This window comes from Thalassophryne amazonica, chromosome 21 (genome assembly GCF_902500255.1).
Source record: "Thalassophryne amazonica chromosome 21, fThaAma1.1, whole genome shotgun sequence".
Classification (NCBI taxonomy): Eukaryota; Metazoa; Chordata; class Actinopteri; order Batrachoidiformes; family Batrachoididae; genus Thalassophryne; species Thalassophryne amazonica.
This window is the reverse complement of record NC_047123.1, coordinates 27,685,589-27,702,338: the sequence shown is the minus strand read 5'-3', so window position 1 is coordinate 27,702,338 and position 16,750 is coordinate 27,685,589. Positions and strand designations below refer to the sequence as shown.

The 16,750-nt window shown below is 37.1% G+C and overlaps 1 protein-coding gene across 1 annotated transcript in view; it reads right to left on the bottom strand.

The window, feature by feature from the left end:
- Positions 1–773: 773 nt before the first annotated feature.
- pinx1 (PIN2 (TERF1) interacting telomerase inhibitor 1) overlaps positions 774–16,750 on the bottom strand; it is a 45,785-nt gene continuing 29,808 nt past the window's right edge. Inside the window, 1 exon segment of the mRNA XM_034162853.1 lies at positions 774–1,785. Within this exon segment, the coding sequence (XP_034018744.1) occupies positions 1,210–1,785 (576 nt within the window). The 3' untranslated portion in view covers positions 774–1,209.

Here is a 16,750-nt window from a genome sequence, read left to right as displayed (position 1 = left end):
ACTTGCTGATAATCACAGTTATAAACTGATTATTAACACCTGATTTTATTGCAAATTTCAAAATGTTTTTAGGTGAAAGTAATGACATTTTACATATTTAGTTTTTAAAAAGTATTTCAAATAAATGCATTTCATTGGAACGTCATGTAAGACGATCTGAACAGCTTTAGTTTGATTTCTCCTCCTGTGACTCACACTGGGCCACTCCTGCTAAACGTTGGCAGGTAGATGATCTCAGATTTCAAAACCTGTCAAGATAAATACAGAAATACAAATACAGTTTGTGAATTTTTATCTCGGTAGTGCATCTGGAAAAATTCAGTCTTGTGTGTGATCTGATTTGGATCAAAGCTGGTGGAATTTTTATTGGTCAGCCCAAGACCAAGACATGCGGGGCAGAAGTGCTTATACACCCATGGTTGCTATGGTTACTATGAACCATGTCACCGTTGTGTTGGTCACATGACCTTGAAAGGTCAAACTCAGTTTGGAGTCTATATGGATGGTAGAAAGTTTGTGTTAGTCACCAATAAAGTGGTTCTGTTTTAGATAGAATTGATCAAACATCAAAGCCACACACAACCAAATGTCTTCATGAAAATTAAAGTTTTAATTTGCATGAACTTCCAGCTACAGTGCAGCTTTTATATAACAAAGCATGTCTTGGCAGATTATTTACAATTCAAAGTCTGATTTTTGTATTTCAGCAAAATATTCCAAGAAGTTTGCATGTCATCTGCATAAAAATGACTAAAACATCTTTGTATCTGTCAGAAGTTTTTTTATATATAAAAAAAAAAGTTGAGACATTCGTAATTGGAAATAATGAGACAAATCAGACATGATTTAATATTGCTTAGTCTATTTAATTTCATAGAAGGTTCAAAAATTAATTTTGGAAAATTGTTGGAAAAAAAACAGCCATCTTAAATACATAGGGAGAATTTGGAACTTAAAATATTACAAAAAAAAAAAAAAAAAAAATCAGACATGACCAACACATGATGGATCACCAGTCTACTTAGTTAATGCTGGAGGTAGAGGTCCAGTAAAAATACTACATTGTTGATGAGACTGAAGCGGCTACATAAATATTTTAATCTTACTGTTATCAATTAATCAAAAGCACAAATATGTGGCTTTACTGAGGTTTTAATGTGCGTACACATGTGATCCAAATAGGATCAGTTTAACAGACTCAAGAAGACTTCAGTCATTTTTACTCTCTTCTTGATGTTTCTTCTTCTTGTCCTTTTTGGAGTTCTTCTTTCCCTCCATTCGGTGAACAAACTCAGGTTCTAGAGTCACATTTTCTACGTGTTCGTGTCTAGTTGGAAGCTCAGTTTTGTGTTTTTTAGACTTTTTCTTTTTGGAGGGCGGTTGCTCCACGTCAAAATCAGGGCTACAGCTCTCTTCTGTTTTCCTCTTTTTCTTCTTTTTGCCCAATCGGGCTCCTTCCTGGTCCTCCTGGGAAAGTATTGGAGCGACATACGTTTCTTCTCCATCTTCCAGCTCACTGACAGACTTTCTGCTTTTCTTTTTCTTTTTTTTTTTAGACTCTTCTGTGCTGACGCCGGTGTCGTGGTCTGGACTTTCTTCCTGCGATGGACCCAGTGAAGATGCAGAATCACAAGCCATGTTAAGCCGCGCCATCCGTTGGGCAAAATACTCCTGCATGGTCAGAGTGCTTTTCACAGTCTTGGTGATGGACTCTGTATCCACCTCAGATGAGACAGAAGGTAAACGCTCCTCCTCCTCTCCCTGGGAACTGTTGCTATTGTTTTCCTGGACAGGAAAAAAATAAAAATAAAAAATTACTGTTAAGCTTAAACACAGCAATTAGAGATACAGAAACAGAACCCAGTGATGAATCCAGGAGTGCTAATGAGGAAAAAAACCCCATCAGAAATACAACACTGACAATGTTGAACAAGATCCAAATTTATAATGTCTTTAACGGGGTTGAAGGATTGTTTAAATTCCACAACCTGCTATCAAATAGTGCAAATAGTAACATTAATCTAAAAAATGATTACATGATGTGTAGGGTTGCGTGTTGGGAACCGGTTGTTTTCGGGTATCGTTAAGAAATGATTCGATCCACGGACATCAATAGCCTTTTTGCTTAACGATTCCCTTATCAGTCTTTCAGAGCAGCCGTTGTTTTTGGGGTTGTTTGTTGGGAAAATGATCATTTCTCTACATTGATTACAGAACCCCTGCAGGGTCTGTAATCAATCGTTTCTGCATTGCGGCTCTTCTTTGAAGCTTGAAGCAATGAAGCAGTGATCCGACCCGCTGCTTCATTGGTTCTTTGTTTTATTTCACTTTATCTTAATTTTTCCCCGCTAAAACCCTAAAGAGCATATGTCTGAGTAATATTTACCTTTTTTGTGTTAAACCGACCTGTTGTGGTCTTCTGAAACAGTTGATAGATGTATTTTATAACTTAAAAATGGGAACAATGCTAATGCATTAGCATGTCTATTAGCATGTTATTTATCTATTAATAGTAATAGCAACAACAATAATAGTAATAACAATAATGCTACAATACAGTTTTAGAGAAAGAGACAAAAAGAACCCAATAAAAAACAAAACAACAGAAAATATAAAACCAGTGAACATAAATAAATGTTTCCTGTGAACACCTAGTGACTCTTACACCTCCACGTCATCCCTATTTTATTTAAGTTTGATGGCAGTTTGTTTCGGTCAAACCATATTTTCAATTTGTTAATTTCTTCAGTGATTTCCTCCAGAACTATCTGCCAAGCTAGAAAACTGCTGCATCCTAGTAAGAGCAGAATACTACTGGATTGAATATGAATAAGGAACATTGGTTTTATCTCACCAAAATGGATGCTGAACTCACTGCAGTTTGTCTGGAACAGCCCCAGATTGTATTTCAGATCTTATAGAATAAAAAAAAAATGTTTGGGGGGAATTTTGGGTTTCAGCTTTTTTTTTTTGTTTTTCACCACTTTCGTCCCTGAATATGTCAATCGTGAGTCACTTTTGTGCGGATTAAAGTCACTAACTGGGACTCCTGTCTTGTTGCAAGAAAGAAACGAGAATCGTCCTCCGTTCTGTTCACACAGCTCCAAATGCTGCGCGGCTCTCTACTGAGTCAAGTTAGAATGATAGAGTCCAGTCGGAATTAATAAATTCAAAGCGAAACGCCGTTTAAATCAAATGACACCTCTTTCCAAATGTTGTAATACAAACAAACTGCCATCGATCAAAATGCTTTTTCCCTCCCAAAATGAGACGTCCTGGCTGAACTCAGCTCAGAGGAATGGAGAGACATTCATGCCAAAATGTCTGAAAGGAAATGCTTTCGACAAAAACTACAAATTGTTTATTTTTATTTATGTCCAGAGATCAAGATGACCAATTTCATATTTATTTACTTTAAGACTCAATAAAATGTTGTTGGCATAAAAAACCTGTAAAGCCTACTTTTAGTACACAGAAAATTCACAAGAGGTATCGATAAGGGAATTGGATCGATAAGCAGAATTGGTAATGGCATCGATATTGATAAAATCTTATCAATACCCACCCCTAATGACATTTTTACCTCACGTTCAGTGATAGCTTCTTGATGAGCTAGGCTCTATTGAGAAAAAAAAAATCCTCGATTAATTAAAAAATAAAACATTAAGTGACCAATAGTTAGAGGAAATTCAAATGCAAGGCAAATTTCAAAGCAAAATTATTGATTCATTTATGCATTATCTGAACTCCTTATAATCCTAGTGTATTGGCAACATAAAAAATACTTTATAGTATTATAAATGGCCTTCAGCACAAAGAGGAAAAATTTTTGCATATTTGTAATTTAGTCCTGGCTGTGCTGCAAGTCAACATCAATGTAATTCAAATTCAGATTTATTTATATAGCACATTTAAAACACAGCTGCAGCTGACCAAAGTGCTTCACAATAATAGCAATATAAAAGTGTAAAATATTAAAGGAAAAGTATAAAATAAATAAATAATCTAAAAATACAGAGCAAAATAGCAGAGCAAAGCATACACCACTTAGCCAGTGTTGAAAGCCAGGGAGAAGAGATGTTTTCAGTCTGGACTTAAACTGTCCCACAGACTCTGAGGACCTGACAGTCAACAGAAGATCGTTCCAGAGTCGTGGTGCTGCCACAGAAAAGACTATCACCTCTGGATTTAAGCCTGGCTTTAGGAACAGCCAGGAGAAGCTGGTCAGCTGACCTCAGAGCCCTACGTGGAGTGTATGGCTGCAAGAGCTCACTCAGATACATCGGGCCTATACAGTGCAGACACTTAAAAACAATCAGCAAAACTTTATATTTAACACGAAAGCCGACAGGGAGCCAGTGTAAGGTGCAGAGCACAGGGGTGATGTGCTCATGCTTCTTTGTTTTAGTCAAAAGGCGGGCTGCAGCATTCTGTACACTCTGCAGGCGCTGTAGGGAGCACTGGTCCAGCCCAACACAGAGAGCATTACAATAATCCAGACGTGACGTTATAAATGCAGGATAGCTGTTTCAAAATCAACTCGAGTCCTCAGCTGAAAGAAGCTGGCCCTGATGCCAGAGCTGATGTGCTTATCAAATCTGAACAATGGGTCAACTATCACCCCTAGATTTTTTACAAAAGGGTGGCAAAAAGTGGACAGAGGACCAATAACACTGTCTTGTCCTTGTAGAGGGTTACTTTGCCCGAACACTAAAATCTGTTTTATTTTTATTAAGATTCAGAAAATTAGCTCTCATTCAGACTTGTACATCATTTAGACAGTCCTGTAGTATTTTTACAGCAGCCTGGGTATCACACGAAATTACAGGAAGGTAAATCTGAATGTCGTCTGCAAAACAATTCATAAAGAACGCAGGACGTCTTGTTTTGGGAGGAAAAAAAAAGTTTGTCTATTGTCTGTTACAAGATTTGGAAATAGGTGTCATTTGATTTAAATGGTGATTCGAAGTTATAATTCCGACTGGATTTAACGTGTCTCGGCAGAGCGCGGCACAGGAGGATGATTCTCGTTTCTTGCTCGCAACAAGACAAGAGTCCCAGTTAGTGACGCCAATCCACACAAAAGTGACTCACAATTGACATTTTTAAATGGCTTTTGAGTAGGGTTAAGAAGCGGACTTGTCACTTCTGAAAAACAGCGAAGCAATGAACCAATGAAGCAGCGGGTCGGAGCACTGCTTCGTTGTTTCGTGCTTCAAAGCGGCGCCTTTACAGAAGCGGTTGATTAGACCTGCTGCGGGGTCTGCAATCAATGTAAAGAAATGATCATTTTTCAGATAAAACACCCTCAAAAACAATGGCTGCTCTGAAGGACTGATAAGGGACTTGTTAAGCAAAAAGGCTATTGATGTTGGTGGATTGAACCATTTCTTAATGATTCTTGAAAAGAACTGGTTCATGATACCCATTCCCACAGAAGAACTCTGGCGCCTCCCAGTGTGAAAACCACTGTTCTAAATTAACTAATGTTTAAGCCCAGGTTACACATAGACGGTTTTGTCGGCGGGTAGTACGTAGACTGAACTTTGCGGTAGTTCCGGCTGTTTTCGCAGTGGAAAGAGGCGGAGCATTTTGCCGGCGTTTTGAGCGCAGTACTAGCCGCAAATATGTAGATAAAACACTGCTAAATCCGCGGAATAAAGCGGCGTTTTGACGCCGTAGCATCCGGCACATGTCAGGCAACGGGGGTTAATACCCAGTTCTATCCTTTACAATGGCAGGTTAAGACGCGCGTGAGAACGGTGGTGTTCTGCTGCCGCCGATAATGCCCTGTGTACCGCTGGATTTATCCAGGCAAATCCTGCGTTACTCCAGGAACTTTTGCATATAAGCACCGCCCCCAGAGTATAATAAGCTGAAGCAGCTGTCACTGCAGGAGGAGAGAGATCATACTCAGCCTTTTCCCCTCCTCCATGTGTTGCTCGTCTCCACCACAGGCCTCCCCTCTGCTTCTGAACCAGACCTCTTGGTAAGTCCTTGCCGCTGCCACTTTTCTTTTAGGAGGCATACTGGAGCTTCTCTGCAAAAATATCTGGAGCTGGCCGCGAGTGAGAGGCCTGCATGCAGCGCACTAGCGTTTTTATATTGACTGCCGCCTATCGCCCGTTTGGAACGGTGTACTGTCCGCTAGCGCCGCCGTTTTGTCTGCCTCTGTCTAAGGTTAAAACGCCTTTGAGGATGCTGATGTGGGCTCTATCGCCGTTTTACACGCCGTTGGTTAGGGATACAACACCGACCGCCAATTACGGCGGTGTAAACTGTGGCACTACAGGAAGAGGCAGGATGAAACGGCGATTAAAAAGTATCAAACGCCGTTGTTCGCGTTGTCTCCGTTGTCACGCGAATTCTGCGGGAGTGCTCCCAGAATTAATGGACATGTTGAATAATTTTTTCGATGATTCCCGGTAAAGCCAGAACTAAGCCACGCCCCCCCTAGTGCCGGCGTTAACAACGGCGTTTGATCCTTAAGATGGCCAAAAACTCTTCCGGGACGCTTCCGGGAGCTCTTACCGTCTATGTGTAAACGGGGCTTTATTTTCAGATATGGAGCCATTTTATTTTCATCCTGGAGCTGAGCTACAGGGGTCAAAGAATTACACAGGGGTTAAAATTTCAAATTGCTCCAATCATGTTGAAAACTATACCATATTATTTGTCTGATCATAATGATTCCAAAACGGTATAATTTGGATTACCTATAACTGAATGTTCTGGAGTTATGGGGTAAAAATGGCAAAAATGGTGGCAAAAATCAGTTTCAGTTTGTACAGGGGTCACAAGTTAAAGTTGCTCCAATTTTGGTAAAAAGTGCTGCACATTACTGGTTTAAATAAAAGGACTATTAAATGGAATAGTTTTGACTGTGCTGAATGCTTGGTCTCCAAAGTAAAGGTCAAACAAGGTCAACGTCCATTGGATTCTTTGACGTATGACATATGTTACCCTGTAACATGATAACTAAGCATGACAGATGGTGTAAACTATTCCTTTTTAAAATGCTATTAACTCAATTAATAATTTGCTTTTTTTTTTTTTTTACCAAAATTAGAGCAACTTTAACTTTTGACACCTTTACAAACTGAAAATGACTTTTGTCACCATGCTTGCTGTTTTTACCCCATAACTCCATGGAATTCAGTCATAGATAGTCCAAACTACACCTTTTTGGAATCAGTATGATCAGACAAATAATGTGGTATAGTTTACGACATGACTGGAGCATTTTTAAATTTTGAACCCTATGAAATTCTTTATTGACCCCTGCAGCTCATTAGAGGTCAGCTCCACGATGGCTCCATATCTGAAAATAAACATTAGTTAATTTAGAATTTGTGTGCCAAATTTCCTGTCCATAAGCATTCATAAAATGAAACAAATATGGACAAAATTAATGCAGTGTACCAACAGAAGCCTCTGTCCATATTTTTGAACATAAATGAGGCTTTAGTGTATGGAAGGACACAAGTCTTATAGAAATCCTAATACAGCATTTAATCAATAACTAATTGTTCAATAAAAATGGGCATTAATACACATTTTTCAAATGAATTTCTTTATCTATAAATAGACTAAGTTATAAAGTAATTCAAATTTTAATGAGTAAGAAAGAGGATTGATAAATCAAATCATTAAAATTAAAGCAAATTCCCAAAAACATGAAGTTAAAATACATGAATAATTTCATGAATAATGGATTTTAAAATCGAGTTAAATATGTACAACTGTCATGCATGTTCTTTCACTGAAACAGTTGGTCCAGTTTTTAAGTCCACATTTACTGCACAACTGTAAAAACATAAAATGAAGGTGTGACAGTTACTTGACTTCAGTTACATCCGTCATTAATTTTATCTTTCTCCACATTTCAAGAAATATTGTTTTGCCGATAACTAGATTTCAGTTTTAGTGGAATTTAAAATCTGCCTCTATACAACTGAATGTTTTGATTTCAGCAGTTATTAAAAATTTAATTAAAATGTTGCAGTGAAACGATATACAGTGGCTTGCAAAAGTATTCAGCCCCTTGGTATTTCATGCATAAATTAATTAAAAATATGAAAGCCAAGATGATGGGTTGCATAAGTAATCAGCCCCTTTGGTATAATACCTGTAAATAATTAGTTTAATTGCCAGTTTTCTTCAGACAAGTCAGAGGATGGATACATGAATATTTCCAAGTCACTGATTGTCTTGAACTTTATTTACATCAGTTATGAAGAAATACAAAGAGTATGGCACTCTCTGGTAAATCTGTGTAGAGCAGACAGTTCTGAAAAACTGAGTGACTGTGCAAGGAGAACAGTGAGGAAAGCCACCAAGACACCCAGACGTTTTAGGCTTCTGTGGCTGTGATTGAAGAAATTGTGCACAGTGCAAATTCTGCATTTTGTATCTCCAGTTATACAGCTTCATGAAGTGGTATAGACGAGTGTCTTCTTTCACTAAAACATCAAATCTAGGCTTGTATCTCTCATGTACCTTCTAGCAAATTGTAGGTGAACTTTCAGATCTTAGAAAATCCTCCTCTACACCACTTCATCATGAAGCTGTATAACTGGGGATATAAAATCCAAGACTTGCACTGTGCACAATTTCTACAATCACAACCACAGAAGCCTATAACTTCTTCTGGATTGTCTAGGTGTCTTGGTGACTTTCCTCACTCTTCTCCTTCTTGCACAGACTCTTAGTTTTTCAGAACTGTCGACTCCACACAGATTTACCATAGAGTGCCATACTGTTTGCATTTCTTCATAACTGATGTAAATAAAGTCCAAGACATTTTCAGTGATTTGGAAATGTTCATGTATCCATCCCCTAACTTGCCTGAAGAAAACCGGAAATAAAACTGATTATTTACAGGTATTATACCAAAGGGGCCATTACTTATGCAACCCATCATCTTGGCTTTTATATTTTTAATTAATTTATGTCAGATTGTAGAGATTTACTTTCAGTTTGAGTTTAAGGAAGATAATTTTAGATTTTTTTATATTGACAAGCCTGATTTATTTTTTTGTATTTGAAATGTCATAAACAAATTAAAATATGTGAAATACCAAGGGGCTGAATACTTTTGCAAGCCACTGTACATGTATCTCCAAGGAAAATGAGAATAAATACACCATGAAGTTCCTTCTGTACAAAGTGAGTGCAGATGCAGATTTACCAGCAACATCCCTGCAAACTCTGTCCAATCAGATCCAACAAATCCAGTCCTAATTTGTATTGCTGTTCTTCACCAAAAGACGAAATCAGAGGTCTCAAGGTGATTCCAGAAAGGGCCAAGAATGGTGCAGGTTTTCTCTGCAACCACTCACTCCACCAGGTGACTAACATCACTTTAAACAGATGGAATCGGTTAATCAGAGAAATCACCTGGAAAAACTGCACCATTCTTGGCCCTTTTCTGGAATCAGATACCTGATTGTAAGACAAGTAGAGTTTAAAGTTTTATACAATTTTATTTGTATTATGTCAATTAAAAAAAACATGACTTTTCTCTCCCAACAGAGACATTCAGCTCAGACAGAGGTGGGACAAAGTCACTCTCAAGTCATCAATCAGCAAGTCTCAAGTCATAATGACCACCAATTGTTTGCAAGCTGCCCACCTCTGAGCCCAGATCCACTTAGTGGAGCAGATAACTGTAACAAGCGCCAAAATTGGAACACATACTCCTCAAACATTACTCTTTTGAAAAAACTGAATATCCACTTGAATTTTCAGTAGGCGGCCAGGTAGGGGTCAATTGAAGAATTACACAGGGGTCAAAATTTAAAAATGCTCCAATCATATTGAAAGCTATACCACATTATTTGTCTGATCACAACGATACCAAAAAGGTATAGTTTGGACTATCTATGACTGAATGTTCTGGAGTTATGGGGTAAAAACAACAAGAATGGTGACAAAGGTCAATTTCAGTTTGTACAGGGTTCAAAAGTTAAAGTTGCTCCAATTTTCATAAAAAGTGGTGCAAATTATTGGTTGAACTAATAGGATTAATAAATGAAATAGTTTTGACTGTGTTGAATGCTTGGTCTGAAAGGTAAAGGTAGAGCAATGTCGACGTCCATTGGATTCTATGACATGACATATGTTACCCTGTAACATGATAACTAAGCATGCCACATAGTGCAAACTATTCCTTTTTAAAACCCTATTAACTCAATCAATAATTTGCATCACATTTTACAATATTTAGAGCAACTTTAACATCTGACCCCTGTACAAACTTTACCATTCTTGTTGTTTTTACCCCATAACTCCATAACATTCAGTCATAGATAGTCCAAACTATACCTTTTAGATATCGTTGTGATCAGACAAATAATGTGGTATAGCTTTCAATATGATTGAAACATTTTTAAATTTTGGCCCTTGTGTAATTCTTCAACTGACCCCTACCGAAAATTCAAGTGGATACTAAGTTTTTTCAAGAGTAATGTCTAAGGAGTATTTGTGGCGACTTTGGTGCTTGTTTCCAGATTTGAAGGATTCCTCTGTAAATATTCTGTTATCTGCTGCACTAACTGTGGAAAGTGAGAAGCAAGAGCGAGCAAGACTGAGCCAGAGCAGCAGGACTGGACCTCGCAGGCTTTGAAGTTCACGGTCTTAAATTACTGTCTGCTGTACTGCACCACAGGACTACAAGTAGTAAAATAAGTTTAAAACACTGCGCTGGCTTTTCTGTACTTGGCATAGTCTCTGACTTTACGCAAAGTATCACTGTACTGCCGTGTCATTTTCCCTGTTGCCACAGTTAGTTAGAAAAGTTACTTTAGTCGTTACTTTTTACAGTTCCTTATATAGTTACTTAATTAGCAGCTGCCAACAACTTGTCGGCAGCTGCTGAATGTAACTAGTAATCTAACTTGGTTATTTTTTAAGAGTAACCAAGTTAGATTACTAGTTGCAATTTGCCGGCAGCTCCTAATAAAGTAACTGCATAAGTAACTAAAAAAGTAACTTTTAAAAGTAACCGTGGCAACACTTACCACACTATCTTTTTTTGGTCATCATCTGAAGTTTGTGTGAAGGTTTGTCACTGTGTCATTTGACTTCAGAAGCTGAAAACGGACAGGATTTGTTGAAAATTGCTGCAGCTCTGAGATTATGCTAGTTTTGTGAATTTTATTAAGTGTTTATTGACCAAACTTAAACCTCATGCATTTTTAAATCTGATAGGAACCAGGGTTTTTTTGTTGTTGTTTTGTACATTTAAACAGATTTTCAGCAGTTTAGCAAAACTAGTACAACCAAAGGTCAAACTCAGGTACCCTTTCAAAATAAAAAAATGCAGTGAGAAAGTGTGACTTTCAAATTAAGAACTGCAACTGATGACTAGGTTTAAAAACATAATGTTGGCCACATCTTTGTAATGTTCTTTTAGAGGTTTTCAGACTTGTAGTTTTTGATTTTACATACAAATAAAAGTTGTGTGAACATGCTGTCTCCTCATTGTTTTATGGATGATAGTAGTGAATTTGGGAGCCTATACCTCTCCTGGACGTCAACCCTTGAGAAAATTATAGTCCAAATTAAATTCTTTAAATGAGGTAAATGTGTTAACATCACTTGTTGTCCAACCTATGTCAAAACTTTTTAAAGAGCTGACTGCTACTTACACTGTAAAGCTGGAATTTAGTTTTGGATGAAATTGTCATGATACATGGAGCAATACGTGCAGAGCTGCAGTCCACCTCTCGATGCTATCCATCTGTCGGCAGCCAGGTGTTACATGGGAATCCTCAGTAATGAGGTGCTTATCTAACAAAATGGGCGCAGGAAGATTCACCAGGTGACTGCAGTTTAACGGCTGACATTCCCTTGCAATGCAAGTGGTTACACCTCAGCTACGTGTCCTGAAATGTCCACACACTCAACTGTCATTCTGGTGGTACCTGAGGGATGGACTCCTTTTATTTCCTGTTAATTATGTATTTTTTTTTATGTTAATTTACTATTTTAATGTATTCATGGGTGATTCTTAGACTACAGGCACTTATTATGTCCTTTGATCATATTGTATGAAAAACAGAAAAAAAAGGGGAAATTTCACACTTTTATAGTTATCTTTACAATGAAAGTGTGTTAAGAAATTTGTTCTAGTAGTCTATGATGACTTTTTCACCTTTTTTCAGCATCATTATATGCAAATATTGCCATTTTGTGCTTGTCCCACACCCAGACTTTTGATCTTCAATGATAAAAATGAATGGTAAAGAAACCTTTTTTCTAATGTTTTAAAATATCTCAATAAAATATCAGTAAAATAATCAAAACATAATTGGGGTATTCAATGTCATACAACTGTTGTGATTTTTTTAAACAAAATGTAGTTGTCCCACACTATTGCCGTAATTTCCACCACAACACTGTAATGTCCCTTTAAACAGTTTGTATGAAAGATTGTTTGGGTAGTTTCTATGGAGATAAACAGTGACATCAGAGCACATGTATATAGCGCCAAATCACAACAAACAGTTGCCCCAAGGCACTTTATATTGTAAGGCAATGGTGTGGTGGAAATTACATTTACAAGGCCAATAGTGCCCGTAGTTAAAGAATCACCCTCAAATTGTTTAGGTTCTTGTTATCATATACACACTAACTATTATTATTTTATTTTTGTATTATTACTTCTATTTTGTCATTTCATTTTTTTAAATGGACCACAATGGAAATAAGTTTTCACTTTCTTGTGTCATCCATGTATTTTTAACGTATTTACAATTATATTATGCACTTACACTGAACTTATGAAATAAAATCACACATGCACGCTCATAATATATGTGATTTACCGCCCCCTGCTAGAATGGCGTGAGTCCAAAATTTGGTGGCGTTGATTCTTGACCCAAAATACATAAGCATACCAAATGACAGCTCTGCCCAGTCTGTCTGTGATCAAAGTTATATGAACACACGCGGATCTTTTTGTCTTTTCTGCATCAGCTGCAAGCAGGTGCTTTTAAATTTACACAAAGACAGACAGTGGTGGAAGACATCAAACGCACTACACTTTTCTCTCATGGTAATGGCAACATGACACTTAACTCACAAAACCAACTGAACTACAAAAATGCAATAAATCAATAACATAACACTGTTAAACTAAGGTGAACCACAATAACACTTAAAACCACAAAACCCTGAACCCCCATAGTGCATTGCATCACAACACCGACTGTTCACTGTTGTTTGTTAATATTGCTAATTTCTCCAAAGATATTAGTCTTATCAACTTTCCATTTTCACAGCATTCATCGTTGACCCAAGATACATGATCGAAGCCATACACACCCACAGAGGCCACTTGGCTATTACAATATATAGATGTAGGAAGACAACAGTCAGAGTATTGCTTTATATATGTCAAAGTACAAAAATGTCCAAAATACATACTTCAAACAAATTAAGCAACAGCAAAAATAAAAACCTTTTTCAGAAGTGAAAACAGGCAATAAAATTCATAAAAAAATAGGAAAAACAGACAAACACAAGCTGCCATCTTGGAAAATGGGTGGGTAGTATTGCCATATGAATGTTAATAATATTAGAATGATACGCAGGTTTTGAATTTGTCTAATCTTTAACAATTTTCTGAATGAACTGAGTGTCGATGCACTTGCATCAGAAAATAGTTCAGTGTGTTGAAATGATTAAAACAGTGAAACAATTGTTTCATGAAATGATTCACTGTTTGAAAACACTGAAACACTTAAACTTATCGTTTCAGACAATTTGAAACACTAAGTGTGCAATAATTTCAGAAAATTGGCCACTGTGTGCTTGAAGCATGAAGTGAAGCAATTCCTTTGAGATCACTGTGTTGAAATGACTGAAACATGAAGAGAAACAATTGTTTCTTGAAATGAGTTACAGTTTGAAAAAACTCAAAACGCTCAAAGTAACCTCAGTGTTTCATCTTTTATGAATCACTGCTTTAGAAAAAGGTTCACTGTGTAGAAATTACTGAAACATGAAGCGAAGCAATTGCTTAATGAAAATCACTGTTAAAATGATTGAAACATAAAACCTAACAACTATTTTATGAAATGATTCACTGTTTCAAAACACTTAAAGCAAACTCAGTGTTACAACACTAATTAAGCAACTGCTTCAAAACATGATTTGCCATTATGAAACATTTGAAAGAACAATGTCAACACTTAATGAACAGCAGGAAGAAGAATAAAACAATCCTAGCTCCGCCTTTGACTCGCTCCCATTTTCATCTTTATAATTTAGTGTTTTTAGTGTTAATTATTTTTCTTTAATCTTTTATGCTCGTGTTTCTTGTTCATAAACAAATGTTTTTGGTTCGACTCGCTGCTGCAAACAGAAATGTATTGGAGCAGAAACATTCCAGATCCAGATGCTCTGACTGGACAGAAACTGGAATTGTGATGATATATACAGCCACTGTAAAACAATTTTTAAATAACTTAATTTCTCTGATTCAGAACATTTTTCTGTCTCACCAGGGTACCTCGCTCGACCATCTCCCTCACTTTTTTGTTTTGTGGCTATATTAATCCAAAATCCTTTGTGTGGGTTTGAGTGGACGTAAAACTGATATCTGAGTTTTAGAACACAACTGTTGTGAAACTGTTTAATTCTGAGTTAATACATTTTCTGTGTGGAAAAACATTTGTCTCACTGACATCCACACCTGCTTCTAATCCACCAGCCACTAAACATCTAGCAGGTGGCCAACACATCTATGGGATATTACACAAAGTTTCAGTTTATCCACATTTTCCATTTATTCACTCACTGAATTGAATAACTAAAATTTGGTCTTCTAATAATATGCAAATGAAGAAAACTATTACTAAACAAACACTAGACTGTCCAAGACTTTTACACAATACTGCACATGATGTCAATGTATTGTATGTTTAAACATCCTCAACAATATCTTGTTACAGACTATCAGTCAATTACTGGTTCTTGGCAGAAGTATGAACCCTAAACAGTGCTCCTGTTTCCAACAGAGCAACAACCAACAATTTAATCCGAGGGCAGGTTTCTCTTGCAGCAATAGTGGCATTAAAGGAGGGACAAAAGTTGGGAAGATCAGTTTTCACTCTCATCCACTCATCTCTCCATCATTCAGGCTGCTACCGTACATTTACCAAGGCCAAGTCTCCAACAACTGCCCAACCAGAGAAGTACAACACAGTCCGGAGTTTAACTCTACAGCATGAACAATTTGTCACCTCACCCCTGTGACACATTTGTCTTCATTTTCCTAATGGCCTACTCAATGCATAATGATTTGTGCAGAAGAATACAGAACCTCCTCCTGAGGCGCACACTAAACAATACTGCCGCTCTGCGTACTGCCCCAGGGGTGAAGCGCATGGCATTTTTCAAACCCTACAGATTAGAGATAAATTGAAAACACTGTAGTGTTGGGTCACTGGTCTTTGGTCTTTATGGTTTTACATACAGATTAGTTTCACCTTTTAACCACGACACAGACTCACCAACTGATTGTTCTGGGAAGCAAAGTGACAAAAGGCCGTGAAGTACAGAAATGTTGGTAGAGTTGTGTTCTTATAGGTGCACTGAACTCGCTGTTGTACTTTAAGAATTTTGTTGATTTTTTACAAAGCAAATTCAGGGCTTTAAAAATAACGGAATAAGGAGATGGGCTCCCAATATGTAGACCTGGGTTTGATTCCCAGTCATGCTACCTGTATATGTACTTGGACAAGACAATTCCTTTACATAGTCCAATCCACCCAGCCGTAAATGGGTACTGGACTTGGCTGGGGAAGACACCTGTATCTGACACGTCCAGTCCATGGGGAGTTGTCTGCTGTTATCTGGTTCACACTACAGAATCTTGGAATAAGCACTGACACCAACGGGCCTCAAGGAGTATTTGTATTTTTACACCCACCTCAATGGGCTTAAGTCATCTATTAGTCTCAAGACAGATACAGTCGATTTATTTCTGAAAGCGAACCAAAGACCTGTACAGGAAAATAAATCAGATTTTCCTCCCTTTTCCTGTATAAAATGGACAAGGAACACTACTTGATTTGATCAATGACGTGTACTTACAGATAAAACTATTTGAAATTTACATTGTGAGTGGACGGTATAAATGGTATGAATTTGTCCTGGTAGAGCAGGCTTTGACACTAGTGCATCGTCACGCTCATGCTGCTTTGTTTTGCAATGAGGAATGCAAAATGATGCGTCTAACACAATTAGCAGGTAAGTCAATGAGTGGAGAAAAGAAAAAAAAAAAAAATCTACCTTTGCAAAACGGGTCAGTTTTTGTTTAGACTGCAGCTTCATTTTTATTCTATTTCATGACAATCTTTTTCAAAGATTTAAGTTATTTAAGAAAAGGGTATATATATATATATATATATATATATATATATATTAGTTTACTGCTTTTGCAAATAAATGTTCTTAGCACACCTCTGTACTATATTAAATAAGTTGTAGGAATACATCTGACAGTACAGTCATAGCTGCCATGCAGTGCCCACACCACTGCCTTATTTCAAAAGTATATTAAAAATTTAAGAAAAATTGTGATGATATATACAGTTACTGTTTGTGTGTGTTTTAAGCACTTCCTTATATTAATTTATGATGAAACCGCATAGTTTCATTATGTAAAAGTTCACTCAGCAAGGTCACTCTGCAAAAATCCAGTTTTAATTCTGTCAAATTTCTATTGACGATTACAACA